This window comes from Amblyomma maculatum, chromosome 11 (genome assembly GCF_055883805.1).
Source record: "Amblyomma maculatum isolate TAMU_Amacu chromosome 11, ASM5588380v1, whole genome shotgun sequence".
NCBI lineage: Eukaryota > Metazoa > Arthropoda > Arachnida > Ixodida > Ixodidae > Amblyomma > Amblyomma maculatum.
This window is the reverse complement of record NC_139354.1, coordinates 19,501,542-19,518,404: the sequence shown is the minus strand read 5'-3', so window position 1 is coordinate 19,518,404 and position 16,863 is coordinate 19,501,542. Positions and strand designations below refer to the sequence as shown.

The 16,863-nt window shown below is 49.3% G+C and overlaps 2 protein-coding genes across 2 annotated transcripts in view; one reads left to right on the top strand and one right to left on the bottom strand.

The window, feature by feature from the left end:
- Nucleotides 1-16,863, top strand: part of Myo81F (unconventional myosin 81F) — a 132,537-nt gene that overhangs the window by 47,728 nt on the left and 67,946 nt on the right. The window contains exons 3-4 of the mRNA XM_084583356.1: nt 16,357-16,419; nt 16,519-16,662. Of these exons, the coding sequence (XP_084439482.1) occupies nt 16,357-16,419; nt 16,519-16,662 (207 nt within the window). The remainder of the gene's footprint in view (nt 1-16,356; nt 16,420-16,518; nt 16,663-16,863) is intronic.
- On the bottom strand, nt 8,081-14,472 carry LOC146173006 (uncharacterized). Its single transcript, XM_084584238.1, has 3 exons — nt 14,272-14,472; nt 12,112-12,393; nt 8,081-10,375 (listed from the first exon to the last, which is right to left on the bottom strand). Exons 1-3 carry the CDS (start codon nt 14,470-14,472, stop codon nt 8,081-8,083), a joined length of 2,778 nt encoding a protein of 925 aa, XP_084440364.1.

Here is a 16,863-nt window from a genome sequence, read left to right as displayed (position 1 = left end):
AGTGTCGAATTCCTTAGGCGCATGCTGTCCCGGTGAGTTTCAGTCCTCTTCGTCTCTTTATGCGGGCGATGCGCGTGTACTATGTTTTTGCATGTAATGTCCCAGCGGGGACGACGTCGGCTTAAAATTTTTATGCACAACTGGCACGGTCTGTTATACGATATTGGCATACGCAGAAGCTTTTTCTGGTTCTTTTAAGCCGCACTATACTTTCCGTTTCAACTAAAAGCCTTAAAATTGGCTATCGTGCGGAAAAACAAAAACAAAAAAAGAAGAAATGACGCACGGACAACATACATGGTGCCCGTAACGCCGCTTCGGGTATAAATACGCTAAATTCTTAAGCGAGCTTCTGCGAAAATATCAGTATAATATGCAAAACGTGCAGAGCAATTTGGCATAGTATCTAACGATCGACCTTTCTCAGAAGGGGCCGCCATATACCGCTACACTGGTTATTCTGTCGACCTAGAAGGGACGCCTCAGTCAATCCTAGGTGCAGACATTACGGAGGACTGCTCACGGGGTCAACCAAGGCAGAATCGCTCTGATTTGCTCGTGCTTGGTTAGTGATGATAATGGTATAGTGACCTCGCGCCAGCCAGAAAGACTCTCTTCTATATGCACTGTAAGAGGTAAACGACGGACATTGTAAAAATTGCTCTCAAATCAGCCTGAAAGCGGAGTGTCGTACGCGCATAGAAGCGCATTTAAAATCCATTAAATCGATGATTAATATTTCAAACAACTCAGGGATAAAACCAGGAGGTTACGTAAGCAAGACTCGGCCATGGTCACTTCTTATACTGCTTACAAGAGAACAAGCTTCCAGTCACCCGCTTGAATTTTAATTAATAAAGCCGCGCCCTTTCGTATTTTTCCATGCTCCAACATTTCGTTGGTCATATGCTATTTTAAGTATGCATATACATTTTTGATCGAGAGTTTACAGTCGTGACAATTGGTATATGCTTCCTTGGTCGTACAAGCATAACGTGAGAGCGCGAAAACATCCCGTTTAGAGGCTGTCGATACGCTGTTGGCACGCAATGACTCGTGTCATTGCGCTCTTAAGATGATTTTTCTGAGGATGTGAGGTTGTTCGCCCACCCCGTTCCCAGTTCACGTAGGCAACAACACCGCATCAAGGCTTGCTAACGTTTAAGGGGTCGGTGTTCGGAGGGACAAAGAAAGAACAGTTCGGGCACAGTAATATGTTATTCATTGCTGATTCGAGATATATTCCTAACTGGCTCAGCTTCAGAAGGAGAAAGCTGGGGCATGGGGTTCGACTTCGGAGGCGATCTTTTGCCCGCGCCGAGTGTGACGGCAGTGTGCGACAACATTTTTCGTGCGGTGCGCATTCTTCGGACATAGCCGTCCCCAGGCACTTGCTGCGTGATGCGGCGACACCTGGTCTTTGCCGCTCGCGTCTCCGCCCGGATCCTGAAGACCTCGTCTTTGCGTGGAAACCATGTAGACGTCTAGGCGGAACTACCGTCGTTATTTGCGCTTCCTCACAAGGGATCTTGCGCCCAGTCGACGCTATCTCGACGCGTGATCGTCGTCCGCGTAGAGATGGAGGGCGAATCAGGTTTTTTGTAATTTTTTTTTTTACAGCGGTAATATCACAAATATGCCGGCGAACCACTCAGACAAAGGGGGTAACTACGATGCAGTTCGACTCAGCCGATCCTTCTGAGGCTTATAGTTGGCGGCGCTGTAGCAGCGTGGGGTCGATTTCACGGAAGTCGCCATTGTACATATGCAGGGCAGCTATTATTGCGGCTAGAATACTGAAGCAAGCGTTTTGGTCTGGAGCCTTTGAGCAGCTCCTCTTCTCTCTCGGTGTAATCTGCATATCTGATCTTTGCATCCATTGTGGTCATCATCGACCTCTTCTAGTGGGGCCCACTCGTGGTCTCAGTTGCCGCCTCGCTAAATTTCCATGCCCTCAATGCTCTCGCGGAGTTCTGAAGGAAAGCAGGTTTATTGTTTTTACTAACAGCGCTCGCTTCTGGCAGCGATGATTCCCGGTGAAAAAGTATAATACGAAAAAAAGATGCTTATAGCCTCGAAGCATACGCTTTAGCACGCTTTTCTGAATATACGGTGATGTCGAGCGCTATATAGCCTGAATATTGGCAACAGGGCAGGGAAAAGGAAGTAATCGTATGTCCAGATAAGCGTAAGGTTCGGGTCGATTGGACCACGTATGGGTAGGGACGGAGACGGTATAGATTAAGGGAAAAATAAAGGTAAACTTGGTGAATTGATGACCCAAAGCATCGAATGGGCCATAGCTGATGATTACACATTAAATGCTACTACTAAAGATGTCCGGACGTCAGGAGACCAATTGGCTTTTTGTCTTAGGAGCGCTGGCCGCGATGTGCCTTAATTGCCTCCGTCCCATGCTGGCGTTGTATAGACGCAGCAGAGTGCCGATGGTGCGCGTTTATTGAAACGCACCACGCCCCTTTTCCGGTATATGTATCCCGATGGTCGGATTTCTGTGCTGTCTGACATCATTTGCAGAACCTGGACTTTTCCTGGAGCGATGGTCGCTTACTACCCTGTCAAGGTGACGGTGAGATAGAGGGACCGATCGACTAGCTGAGTTTTCGTGTTTCGTCCAGACTTGCCGCCAAAACAAAATGCTTGAGAATATTTCAGTTGAAGCATGCTAAGCCTAAATGATATCATCATTAAATCGCACCGTAGATGCCGAACTAGCCGGTACGCTCTACTTTTTTGGCTCCTCATAACTTTTCGGGATATTTGCAGAGAAGGTCTTAGGCATAAGAACGCTCAGGCAGCAAATGATATTGAATAAATGCAAGGAACAGCAAAAATGAACCCTAAAAATCGAGCTCAACATCCTGGATGTGTTTCCCTTTTGACACACTGCCCAGAAATTGAAACTGAAATTGGCGCTCTTGATCTTCGCTTATCTGGACCGACGCTTTTATTTTTGCCTTTATTGACGGTCTCCCTTCAGGTCATATACTTCCTCGTATAATGGCTTCCTTGCATTTCCGGTCGCCCGCTCTGATGCATACCGGGACTTCCTGCACCGCACCCAGCCTCCTCGCGCACTTCCGGTCGCAGTGCCGGAGGTGATGCGGCGCCCTCTTGCGCGCGTAGCGGTACTTTTCCGTGCACTCGCTTCCGCCGTCGCGTCCGCATTAAAAAGCACTATCCCGAAGAACGTCTGAGCGGTTCTCTCGATTTGTTAGCACTCATTCCGTAAACTTGTTTTAACCGACTTTGCAGGTCACGCTAAGCGAGGTATTGTTTTATGTGCAGGTTGTTCTTTTCTTTTCGCAAACACTACTGTTTATGGTTTACGGAGTTTAAATCATCGTGCTGCTTTCAAATTTCTTTGATGAAGCGCTTTAAATACGAAAGAGGTGAACACCAGCTGCACATAAATAGATAATTGAGATAACGTAACCAGGTACAAAACAAAAGAACCGGTTTTATTTATTGTCCTCCTATTTCATGTCGACGTGGTTTGTTGCCAATGTCAGCGTCGCCTGTGTGTTATAGGCTTTCCATTTTCTTCATAAATCCAGTACTAACAATGGACAGAAAAATCGACACGCCCCGTGCTGCGTATTAACACTGTTGCTTGTTGCGTCGTTCCCGCCTACCGTAATGTCCGATCACGTGACGCGTCTCGTTTCCTTTTTTTTCTTACTTGTTTCATCGGTTATGCTTACCTGGAGTTGTCTGCGCCTGACGCAGCGGCGTGGTGGATGTGTGCGAGCGCTCCTCGTAGTCGATGCGGGAGCGGGCGTTATTTTTGGGCCGATCGTTAGCCCCGGCCCTGGTGGAAAAACTCCTCCTAAAGCAGCGCCGGTATCGGCGCTGGCTGTGTCGTCAACACGTCGCCTGGTCTGGCGTCGCTGCCGCTTTTGTCATATGTGCAGTACGACATCGATAATACACATATCGGTGACCAGTCCCTGTGTAACTTCAGCCTTGCCACCGACATCTCGTGCAAAAAGCGGTTAGGCTTAAGAAGAAACATCGCTGCTATTGGTGGCTGTGGACCTCAGGGGTAGCGCACTGTAAAAAAATTGGTACCGCTTAACCCAACTTCAAGATGGCAATGCGATAGCGGTCTGTTTGGATCAATTGCGCGCAGCGGCATGTTGATGAAGATCCACGAAGACATGCAATATGCACAGCGCGAGAGTGTGAGGGTTAAACACTCTGGGTCATAGGCTGCGGCGATTACTTATATATATATATATATATATATATATATATATATATATATGTGTGGAGAGAGAAAGAGAATGGAGAAAGTCTCTGTCGACTTTCTTCCTATCTCTATTTTTCTCGAAGACTCCAGGGGTGTTCCAAGGATCGGAGCAGGGCGGCCAAAATGTTTTCGCCTTGCTGCAGGTATGGTGACAAGTGCTCCCCTAGAGGAAGAAGAGCATTTATTTCCGCCGAATATGGCGCGGCAGCCACCTCCGGGTCCGCACGCAGGCGTCCGGGGAGGCAGTCTGTCGCACCGCGGCCGGAGGACACCCGGCCCCGTCCAGGAGAAGAGGTCTTCAGCCTCGGCCGCCAGGCGGACGGCGAATCGCTGAGTTTTTTCGTCGGAGCTTCTTAGCTCCTAGATTTTTTTACTACTGTTTTCATGGTTAGATTCACTTACCCCTGCGCCAGCTGTGCTCCTCTCTCAAAGGGGCGTAGCTGGCGTGAACACTCACCACAGCCTGCCTCAGTGGCTAACAGCAGTATGTAATGCTAGCACATTAAAAGCTAATGGTATAATAATGATGACTGCGTCGTCATGTGTCCACTTGCGCTACACAGCCACGCCAGAAACAGCCTGGCCTTCGAACCTTTTTAGCCGACTGTACGTGCCCTGTGGAGAAGCCTAGCATCGGATAGAAGCAACAAAGTATCAGCAGAGGCTGATTTTTCCGCGTACTGATTGTCTGTGTGGATGTGGGTAACTTAATGGAGCTGGTAGCTACCCGCCATCTAGTAATGGTTTCCTCATCTCATACTGTTTAAGAATCGTTCCTATCAGCGAAGAGCTTTTAAAATTCCGACGTTCGGTAAGTTGACGCCAAATCTGCCTTTTATATCTCCGCAGTGGTTTGGTGAGGTGGTTATAGTAACTGCAGTAAACTATACTTGTATATATTTACCTGCCCATATTTCAATCTGATATTAAATACCGTATTTTACCCTCTTCTGTCATCATCCAGTCTCGAGACCACCTCCATGAAACTCTGTTTCCTGGGGTAATTTGGGGTTGTCTGGCACCTAAGAATTATAACCAACCGTATCACAAGTATTTGACCTTAGGCTTATGGTCGCTTAGTCTGTGTACTCAATATTTATTTACAGTCCGCATTACTAGTCAGAACAACAGGAGCCGCTCCCCATCAATACTTCTTACAACACTCCTTAAAGGTTGGAGTGGGGATAGAGCTGTGGGTGGGTTAAAAATAGTGCCGTGCCTTGTCTGTAAATGGAATCGAAACGAGGACCCATTTATGGCAGAGTTACGAACCGTACACTGGGAAGTGTCACGCGTATGAGGAGCTATCATGCTTCGCAGATTATTATCCGTTCACCGAACCGATAGTCCCACTTCTCCGTCTCATGAAAGTTATGGGACATCGTTTTTGTCACGCTTGCGCATCTTGCAGTGCATGGAACCCATTCTGTGGCTAGCGGTCCCCGCAGTGGACGTTTAATTGCACCTCCGGAGTGCCGAGATCGTGGGAAACGAGATACCACCGAGGCAGGGTTGGTCGTAGACGGCAGTGACAGAAGTGCACGGAAATAATACACTAAAAGTGCGCTCATCGCTTTGAAGTGCAGCCAGCGTCTGAATAAATGACGAACCTGCTTCGTCGTGAATCATGAAAAAGGATTAAGCACTTGCTGCTGTTGCCCGCATAGCGGCGCTACCGGTGCGTTGCCGCATTCCGCGCTAAACGACTGTTGCGCCTCTAGTGGAGACTCCTTTAAAGTGAAAAGCTATCAGCGCTGTATGTAGCGAGAAGTTGGAGAAGTGGAACAATTTTTTTTGCTTTGTTTTATCCACCTATACCGCCACCTTTTTCTTTCGTTGCAGATTTGTGCCTGTTACGTACTTCCCACTAGGTCGTGGTTACACAACCGTCTGGGAACAAACTAGACTGCGTCTCGTCTGATTTAACCTCTGCGTACTGCGAGGGTTGCGCACCCCTAATTTATTTCCGCCAATGGCTCACACAGACAGAGCCGAGATGGGAACGAAACTTTTTTTTTTATCGTTTCAATCTCATTTCTCGCACAGATTTTTGTAAATCGCTCCTTTTTTCCGTTTTTTTCCCCTTATTACTGCTCAGCCGTGCAGACGGCAAGCCGCCCGACAGATTGCGAAACTGCGGCGCGGCCGAAAGGCAGACGTTTCGCAAGCAGACGAAGTTTCGCCGTCTTGCCGTCTGCTCTCCTTCTTGTTTCCTCAGTTTCGTAATATCCGCGACCCGGCCGGGAAAGCTTTTGAAGCACTGCATGGCTGCGGAAGCGGCGCGAAGGAGGTGCCCTCTTGGACAAGAGGGAGTGGATGGTGGATCGTGCAGTTGCTCCGGAAACGGCCGACATTGAAATGAATGTTGTCGATGTAGTTACTTTGTTGCGATCACCGTGGAGGCTTTGCAAGGCTTATACGTACGGATACCTGGCGTGTGTTGCATCATGGTCAGCGATTTCTTTCGTTGCCGTACTAACACTTATCGGCGTGGCTATGGATTGTTTAGTTGCTAAATGGTGGTCAATGGTAGTTTATTCTTTTAGCTCGCACCGCACCAAGATCTCCTGCGGTGAGCCAAACACTAAGAAAACCCCGCTACTTTTTCTTTTTCGGCGCCATCTGGTGTCACAGATCTCTTGGGGTCGCCGTCCGTGTGTAATAGAGTTATGACGTAGCGATATCACATGGCCCATCGGACACGTGAGCCTCTTACGCATACAGCTATTCAGCAACTTATGAGACCCCCCTCCCCCCTCCTGACCTTTTTTATGCCTACTTCCATTTGACTGCAATTATCCGGCAGCAGTTGCATGCCAAAAAAAAAAAGAAAACGTGACTCATTTGAAACACATCGAGAATGAATTTTAAAATTTTTTAAGGTGCAACGAATGTGTTGAACAGCACTGCTTCACGGTGGAACACTTCGCCGTGGGAATATCCTTTTTGCTGGAAAAACATTTGCTAAGTACTGCTGAGACCGCAGCGCGCGGCAGACCCTGCAGTGCTCAGGGGGCTTCGAGCTTCTCTTGTTCGCTTTTTCTAATGCGCCCGCTCTTCCATTTTACACAACTCAGGGTAACCTACTGAAGCACCCTGCTGGTTAACCTCCTTGTCTTACCTCTGCTTCGCTAGAGACCCTCGAGCACCCCTTTTACCCATGTGTTGGAATTATTAAAGTGTCAATTGACGCCAATGTTTTGGAACATGGTGTAATGTCTCAATTTATTGCTTGCAACGCCGGCGCACCAGCAAACAAAATCGCGTTACAGTCCAACGGCGAAGTAACGCTAATTTGTAGACTCTGTTGTTAAGAGCACCTTTCTCAGCCACAGCATGTTCCTCAGAAAAGGAAACTAGCGGTATGTTCAGGGCACAGATTTGGCTTGAAGCATGTACGCAACTTGCAATTCCGCTGGTAGTGACGGGGAGAGATTAATGATCTCGTGAGCTGGCGCGCAAAGAAAGCAGTGGGTGAGAAGGCACTGCAAGAATTTCGAGTGGGAATCACTGGTAGTAACCGGCGGACAAGCAAAAGTTCGCGCAAGGCAGTGTTCCATTGTCAATTAAAACAACGAGCCTGCCACGCATTGCCTGATTTCGGGACACCGTCTTGCATTTGAGACTTAAAGATTTTGTAAACTGACGCGCTTTTCAATCCGCTCTTGGCGGTGACTGCCTCTGGAGGAGCAGCAGCAGCAACAGCAGCAGCAGCAACAACAGTGTCTCAAGCCCTGGCCTACACTGCGCTGAAAATTTTGGAACTCCAAATCTGTGTTAACGACGTAGACGCTTCTTCTCGCGTTGCTACAACTCCTGATCTTCTTCTCTTATGGTTGGCATCAGGCTTCGGAGGGTCAGAGTCTTCTTGGCAGAGCAAGGGTAGGCCTCATTGAAGCTGCTCGCTATGTCATCCGCGGTCTCGTCACCTGTAGCCGGAGGTGAAAAATCAAAATGGGGCGCACTTTCGTCGATCTCTTCGACAGCAAGAGATAAGGGCACCTCGCTGTGCAAGCCCCAGCTGTACGAGTACCGGCCTGTTTCTGGTGCCAACGCTTCGCTCTGCGGTTCTTCGTTGGGTCCGTTATCACTGGAGCCAGATGTTCCGTGCGAGGCACAGTAGATGCTTCGCTTCGTCGGCGTGGATGGGATGCTAGAAGAATGGGCAGAATCTTCGCTAGCATTGATTGAAGTGCCAGTGGTGGAAGTGTCAGAATCACCTTCCTCGCTTGACGATTCGTCCAGTACTGTTTGACCGGTGCTGTTTTCACACGAGCTAGACTCTTGCTGGCTACTTTGGGTTTGAGATGCGAAGAGCAAGGGTTGTAGCATGGCCGGTTCTTCTATCAGACCGGTGATGACGTCTTGTGTGCCTATTTGGTTATACCTGAAGCAACCGAGAGCATAGGGTAGACGAGTCTCACGTGTCGGCGTATCTTGGTCACTGTTTACTGGACCTTTCCCTGTTGACTTGTTTATCGTCCAAGCAAGCTGTTGCTGCTGTTGCAGTGTTAGAAACACTGGCTTCAGAGGCGTAGGCATCGACGGCCACCGTTGTTTCCTTACGAAGACGGGCTTGAGCGGCGCAAATCGTCTCGCCCATTCTTCCCCCCTGACAAAAATTGGCTTCAGAGGCCAGGAAGTGGGAGCCTTGATGGTGGGAGGTTCACTGTGCTCCACCTGTCCGGCAATGTTAGCCGTGTCTCGAGTGTTGCCGTCGGAGAAAAAATTTCGTACGTTTCGGCGGCGAAACTTGAGTGTGTCTTCGCTAGCTGGTGTCGAGGCCAGTACGTTTCCGTCCGAGAAGGGCGTCCTTGCCTTAGGCCAGACACATCGCTCGGGTGATAAGCGGAGTAGGTCGTAGTTCCGTTCTGGCTCGGTCGAGACGTCAAGAAGTCTTGCGAACGGTTGCATGTGGCCGTTTTGAGCTGCCACGTCGTCTATCTTCTTTTCTTGCATAGACTGCAGAAATTCTGGAACAGCGCTGTACAGTTCAGCTCTGAAGACTTGCGTTGCCACATGGTTTTCCTCTTGGACCGCTGGTTGTCGCCTCTGAGGTGGAGGGCTTCTGACAAGGTTGGTATCCGCCATGTACATGGGCACCTCGGCCGTTTCTGAGAAAGCATGCATTCGGCTGGCAGCGGTATCAGTTTCGGTGGAAATACCGGCGCGCCTTCCTATTTCATCAGTCGTGGTCGGCTCCTGGTATACCCCCTCGCTATGGTACCCGAGGGTATTGTTATTGTAGTCAATCAACGGGACGGCGTTCAGCTGGTTGAACACGTCCGTGTTGTCCTGCAGGAAGCCACCGTTGGAGTTGATCTGGAATAGGTCGAGTTGTCCAGCTCTGTCCTCTATGTCGTCGTTGGACATGTTGGAGAAGAGGAAGTTGATGAAGGATTTTTCGTCCACGCTGGGTGGCACCGAGCCTCCGCTCATTCCTTCGCACTCCGGAGCCGCGGCTCGTAGCTCGGCGCTAAGTGGCAGCAGACCGAACTGGGGAGCTCCTCCGGGTGCCTGGAAGTGGCAGTCGTCCCCACACAGGAGGTCCGGTGCTGGTCTTTGATGTCGGGCGTCGACACTGTGACTGCTAGATGAGGCGAATTGTTCAAACGCACCTTCGGGGTTCCTTTGTTGGATGAGGTGGTTGATAAAGTCGTAGGAAGTGGAAGAGCTGATAGGCTGCTTTTCGCTTGCGTCTGAGGACCGAGACGCCACTCCGGACACCTGAGGACTGAGTACTGTGCTGTAGTCCTGAGTCATGCCCTGGTACGAACTCTTGATTTTGCGAAGCGTATCTGCATCGTGCACGATTGGATCGAGGCTGGACAGGAGCGACGGAGTGAGGAGTGCGCAGTTGGCTCCTGCCTGGGAAATGGGGCGCTCGTTCGTTTGAACACCGGCAGTGGGACCTTCGACAGCAGTTTCCGACTTTGCCATAGCCTCTGTGGTCTCACCCGTGCCGGCATCGGCAGGTTTCTTTTCACTGTCGTCTTCCGTACCCTCGTGTGAGGATGTCGCAGCCTCGGACGTCGTTGCCAAGGAGCTGTCTTCCATGAGTTCCTCCATTTCGCTGGGGCCGAGTGTCTCCTCTGACGACTCCTGCGCATGTCAAATTGGTCAGACGGTGTTGTGGAACTCTACCTACGAAGATCGGTTCTTTTTCTACTTCGGGGGTCTAATGCCGGTGCCGCCAGTACACATTTAATTGCAGTAGCTGCTTACTGTATTATATTGTAATGGCATTTGCGAGTTGCCACATGCACGAATTCAAAGGGTTACTTTTCCTGTTATTCGAAACCTGAGTTCGCTACAACTTAGTCGCCTGAGAAGTGCGTACTTGCTTCCCCATTCCTCATGCCGAAACCTGCAAATTTGTCAGTAGCCGTTTCCTTTCTCATAGCGAACGGTTATCCGTAACTTTCTCTCAGGTGAGGTATTTATTCCATTTTAGAAGTAAATGGCTCCATTTCAACAGGAAATTTTGAAATATACTCTTGGCCTGTGAGCTGAAACGCGAGTTTATGGCGACGTTTTCTACTCGTCGGCAAGAGTGGCGGTATTTTGCGGAAGATATGGTAGAGAATTTCTGATCGTTACTACTGCTTATAACACAACACAGTTAGTTTTGACTTACTTCCGGAGTTTATCGTTATCGTGATGTACATACGTATACTGATTATAAATCTTGACGTGTAGCATTAACTCCAAAATTGCTGATATTAACACATTTCAGGCGTTAAGTGTTTACTCTCATTTGTCGGGTGCGTGTGACACGGGTGTAATAAATGCGTGCAGTGAATGTTATTTAACAAAGTGCGACACATTTAATGCCTCTACTCCCGCTACAGAGGAGAACACTACTCGACTGGCCAATGGGTGTGCGACTGATGTTTGACACACGTTCACCCGAAACATATTTGACGTACGTTCAGCCTGCACTCGTTGCCGTGCGCTATACTGCACGCCAGCGAGTGCGGGGTGAACGCACAGGTGCTATGCGCCGTTCTGTGAGTTATTCGTCCCAGTTTTGTTGCCAGAGCGCATATAAGTGAAATAGCGCCTGCATTTGCACAGCTTCACAACAATATTTTAGTCTTGCCTACGAACACGTTTCCAAGATAAAACCAGCAAGATAAAACCAGCACTGCGTGCCCTCAAAGTTATCAGACGCTTCTAACACCTATGTTCAACATGACGCTTAACAGGAGTACTGCCTTGAAGCCTAGACTTCCGTGGCCACGACCTCTGCCATGCAGTGTTCGACTGTTTCGGCTAAAGCACACAATTATTTTAGGTAACTTCTAGCATATCGTATGAAGCTAACTAAATCCTGCTGAAGTCTAGCCGTCCGAGTGCTAGATTTCTCGATATACTTTATAACCGAGTACGCAGAGTCAGGTTTCGATTTTAACGTTCTGGCCTAAATTACTCGTTACCGCAGGTTGGTATTTTACTTTTTAAGAGATCATCTACCAACAAGGCCTAAGCTGGAAGCCACCAAGTCTTCAGTTGTACTTTTTGCCATATTTCAGGGGAAACTACTAGGAGGTTCATTATATATTCACAGAGATAAACAAATGGCAGTAAAACGAATCATTCAAGAAAAAAGCAAAATGAACAAAGGTCGAGGAGACATCTCAGTGCTTGAGCCAGTTGTTGCATTGACCAAAGTTTTTGTCCAGAGGAACACAAACTCTCTTGTCGAAACGCTGGTTGGTGCGCAGAGGCTCCCCTCAAAGTTTGTTAATTCATTTTCCTTTGTATTTTTTACGTTCACCTAGTTAACTACTAAACTACCAATCATTTCGCTCAGAGTCCATTGTCTAGTATGTTACCTGGTGAGACGGACTGAGGTGCCGTCGAATGTCTTTGAGTGCTTCGGCAATCAAGGCTTTCTGGTGCTCCCCTTCAGAACTTTGAGACTGCTTTTTGTAGTCGAATCCAGTTTCCACCGAACGACGCTCGTCGGCGTTCGGCGAAATGGCCACCGCCGTGTCGCTGGTTCCCCTGGGGTTCATTACTAGCGGTAGCAGCACGGGTGCGGGATCACAGTTGAGGGCCTCCAGGGACTTGTCGAGAATATGCTTGCCTTCGAAAGGGCGAGCCTGCTGGGCAGCCTGTGGAAGGATTGCCTTACTATGATAGTTGTCAGCGGTCGGTGCCAACAGATGGACACTAAGAAATGCATCTCAAGACTTCCATCGGAAGGCATGCAAGCTTAACTATAGTTCTTACAGTTTATGCTCGAAAATTTAAAGCGTGAGAAAGACGAAGGACATACAAAAAAAGGACGCAGGGGCCACTTCGTAAAGGAAGTGTACTATAAAAAGCCGGAGGAAAAGGTTTTCTTTAACAACATATTACACCCTCTCACTGGATGAGCGACCTTGAAGCGTATCTATGTGGATTGATAGAAAAGACTGCAGGCGAGTCTTGAAGTCTCTATTAGCGCCTCTGAGGTGTTTATCATCGATGCGAACATGCTTTGTCGCAGCGTCGTTTGTCATAGCTTTGATCTTGAGCTGAGGCCCAATGTTTCGAGCAGCCCACTAAAGGGAGGCCATACGTGCTTGCGAATGATGCAGCGTGACACAAAATGCTTATTACGGCAAGATTGCCTAGCATACGCGGTCATTCATTGTTAGGTGAACACGAGAACGTGTGGCTGGCTGCTCTTTTCGTAGCGCCATTATTTTTTAGTCGGTTTCCCACGAAAGTGAAAGTAGAGGCCACGTGGTGGAGCACCACATTCAGGTCTCTCGATTCCCGCGCCACATTGCTTTGATGTACGGCCGTGTAGGAGGCAACGGCGCTTCTAAGAGCAACCACCTATTCGCATGTTCACCCTAAGAGCGGATCCTGTACATGGTTAAATCAGCCAACTCACCCAAACCAACGTAGTAATTGTTAAGCAGCTGTTAAGCAGCTGCAAATGGAGGCAAAGGTTAACCGAACGCTGACATTGTCACCTGGATAACATTTCACTGAAGTGAGAGTAGTATATACAGCAAATACGGCTCGAAGTATGATTGGTGAGAAATGAGACTGTGGACTATCATGTATACGCCAGAGAATGTGCTACCACTAGACCTTGCAGGCGCGTTTGTACAGCTTGGTTAAAGAGGGGGATTCTTATCTGTTCCGCACCTCCAGGTAAGCCAGTTTAATGAGCCAAAGTCAAAATAGTAGTGTAGGTGGCGCTAGCTAATAGACAGTGCCCACGTATCTGCTACTGCCGCTATGCTACCAGCATCCGACTCTGTGGTCGAAGAACCCCGGTGGGATCGAATCTTATATCAAAAGAGCTGAGCAAGTTCGCAGCTGCGGCCTATTCAGCCATGACATGTGGCTTCGTGAGGTCACACAACCTGCCGAACAGTCAGTTCCTGGTCTGTCACCTGCGAACCACTACCTGCCAGAGGCATGCTCGTATATCTGTTATATCATTGCTCTAGTATAGGGCCGGTTATAAATACATCGGGCAAAGGCTAGGGGTTCTTTTCCTGCCACGCTAATGTTGTGACGTATCGCTATAATTACAAAGATAAAACATGCAAAACCGGGTTTAACCATGTTAGCGCACAGTTATCCGTGATTAGGCTCCAGCTAAACATCTGGTCATTTTATAAGCCTCTGATATTATCTTAACACCGTCACTGTCTGAAGCGTCTATTGGTGAGGGTAAAATTACGGTCTAATCTCAGTGCGGTTTGTTTCAGTTACCCATTTAGAAAACACTGATGTTCCTTTTGTTGTGTATTCGGGGACACAAATTGGCCGTAGCCAGATAAACTAAGTTCGACTTTGCGTCGGTGCCACAATTTTTTTTCTCATCGTCAGTTTTTGTTGGACTACACGGGCCAAGGTAACCCTACGCCTGGAAGCTGCTTCGATTCTCTCTAGCTGCGCAAAAGGGCAACGTCCAAAAGGATTGCCGAGGTTTCAGCTAGACTCGCGTGTGCCGATCCTGATATCTCCCGGGCAGGCAAGCTTACTTTGAAGTCGTCGCCCTGTAGCTCGGTAATGCTTCGCACGAAGTCGAGCACGACCTCCGGTGCGAAGTCATCTCCGCGACGGGCCCTGGGTTGCTGCTGCTGCTGCTCCATTAGACACTCCAGGAACGCGTCGTCCAGGGGTGGCTGGTCGTTCTCGTCCCCGCCCCTGGGGGGCACCTGGCGAGGACCGATCACGTCCATGGGGGCAGGGCCGTCAGCGAGCCTTCTTGGCGGTGATGGCGGCGACGTCGGCGGCTCGGCGGCGCATCGCTGTTCGGTCCGGCGCCTCTACCCGGTGCCCCCGCGGTGCAGCCCCGCCCGCACGGCTCGCCACCGTGTCTCTCTACCGCCGCTATCTTCCTCTTCCTCTTTGAACGGCCCCGGTCAGTGTAGCGAGCGGTGATGGCAGTAGCAATGGTTCCAGCGCGAGACTCTACGTGGCATGTGTACCGAACGTGCACTGAATGCTTTCATCTGAACTTCCGAGACACATTCTGCCTGCACCTTGTTCGCAGTGAGGTAAATTCTGAGCATAAAGCGGCAGCTTCCACGGGGGTGCTGCTCACACGCTGTAGGGAGCCGGCCGGGAAGCTCTCCACTGATAGCCATCGTTTGGTTAAGGAGGTAGTCGGATGAAGGCACTGTATAAGACGGATCAGGTCAACTAGAGTTGTCCAAAAGGGTGTCCAGTATTCTTATACTTTAATTTAATTTATTCATATAAGTTGGGGCGCAGGGTTCACTTGCACTTGGTAGTGGATGCTGTCATAAATGAGTTTCACTCTGCGGTGTTGTCCATGCAGGTGACCGTATACTTTATTTAGTTTCTTCTGGAGGGGGGGGGGGGGGGGGGGTCGGTCCACCTTTCACTTCTCTCGTCGAGGGAATGTGGAAATTGTAAATGCTTGCCATGAGGTTTCTATTCTCTCTCTCGCTTCTTGCAGTGCCCTTTTTACTTCCCATCTGCTTACCTTGATCCAAACGAACCATTACCGTCACTCATAGAGCCGACCTCTTCCATAGCGATTAATTAGTTCGCCCTGTTCTCAAACATGCATGTTGCTACCTGTTGCATGAAACACTAAGTAAATGTGTCCTATTATCGTTGACACGTTTCCGAAGCATCGCCTGTAAATTTGACATCAAATAGCTGTTGAGGAGAATGGAAAATTCTGGAGGGCACTTTGGACCACTAAAGTGCGATGAGGCGAAAGCCAGTATAGCACGGTGAATCGCAGCCCTCCACTACACCACCTCTATTTCTCTCTGTTATTTCACTTCCCTCTTCCTGCCTTCCTTTACGACGCGGTACATGTGTTCGTGAAGAATTGTGACAGATACTGCGCATTCTCTTTCCTGTAAATCAATTTGAAATGCCGCTGATGCCTGCTGTACTAACACCTTATAGATATCTGAGTCTGCTTCTGTTTGCTGTGTGGTGCGGCGTTCGAGGAAGCGCCATATGAAAGGTGCCACACGGACGTCTAGGTCGGACGCCCGACGGGGTCAGCTTCGTATATGCATGAATTGCCTAGTGACGTCATGACCAGTCATGACGGTACATCGTGCGCCCTTTGTAGAACACATCAGCATTCCATTGAACGCATCGAAGCAGGAAACCAATCAGCAGGCCGGAAAGCTGTGACAGTTTCTGCTAACGGCAGATGACCTTGACAATGAGTCATTAAAGGCTTCCGCCTTAATACTTCGCGAGTTGCTTAGCGTTGGACAAGACGATGACACAGAAAGGGACAACCCGGGCGCTCTCTTGTCGTAGCCCATTATGGTTCCCTGGCTGCAGCTATGTCTTCTTTTACAGTAGCGGGGCCTCGTGTTTCATGGATGCGTATCGTATGTTGGAGGTATGGGATTCAATTCCCGGTGATATAGGTCCTTGGCCTCACTTTCTGCTGAGTGAACTCCCATGCTATTGCACTTTCAGCCATTTAGAGTTGGCCCTATTAAAAGTGATATCGTCATCCTTTTCTTAGTCGGACTATTTGTTGTGAGCTCTTGGTTGCCTGGCAGTGATTGCGTTCAAACTCCTTGTTGGTCCTTGAGTATCCTTAACCCTGAGCTACGCAGACATACACGGGCACCATCCTCATTGCCGTCAACCCGTACAAGGAACTCAGCATATATGACACGGTGAGTAGAGCAGAGTGACGCCTCGTCCAAGGTCGACGCGCTTTGCCGACCTCCTTTAGTCTGTATAGTTTCGTTATCTTTTCGTGATGATCTTCGCAGGAATGGGTGCTCAGGTACAGCGGCCGCAAGATCGGCCAGTGCGATCCGCACGTGTTCGCCATCGCCGAGTCCGCTTACGACAGCCTGCAGAACATGACCGCCAACCAGGCGTGCGTCATCAGCGGAGAGAGCGGAGCCGGAAAGGTGCGCGGGGCTCTGCTTTCCTCGCTCAACACGCTTTATTCAGGCTGGCGAAGAGTCATGAATTAGCACTATTAAGAAATGACTCTATCTTCTAATGCTAGAATGCACTGTAAATTGTTATCTGCCGCGGTGGCTCAGTGGCTAGGGCGCTCAACTGAAGAACGCAAGAAAGCGGGATCGACTCCCGGCTGCGGCGGCCGA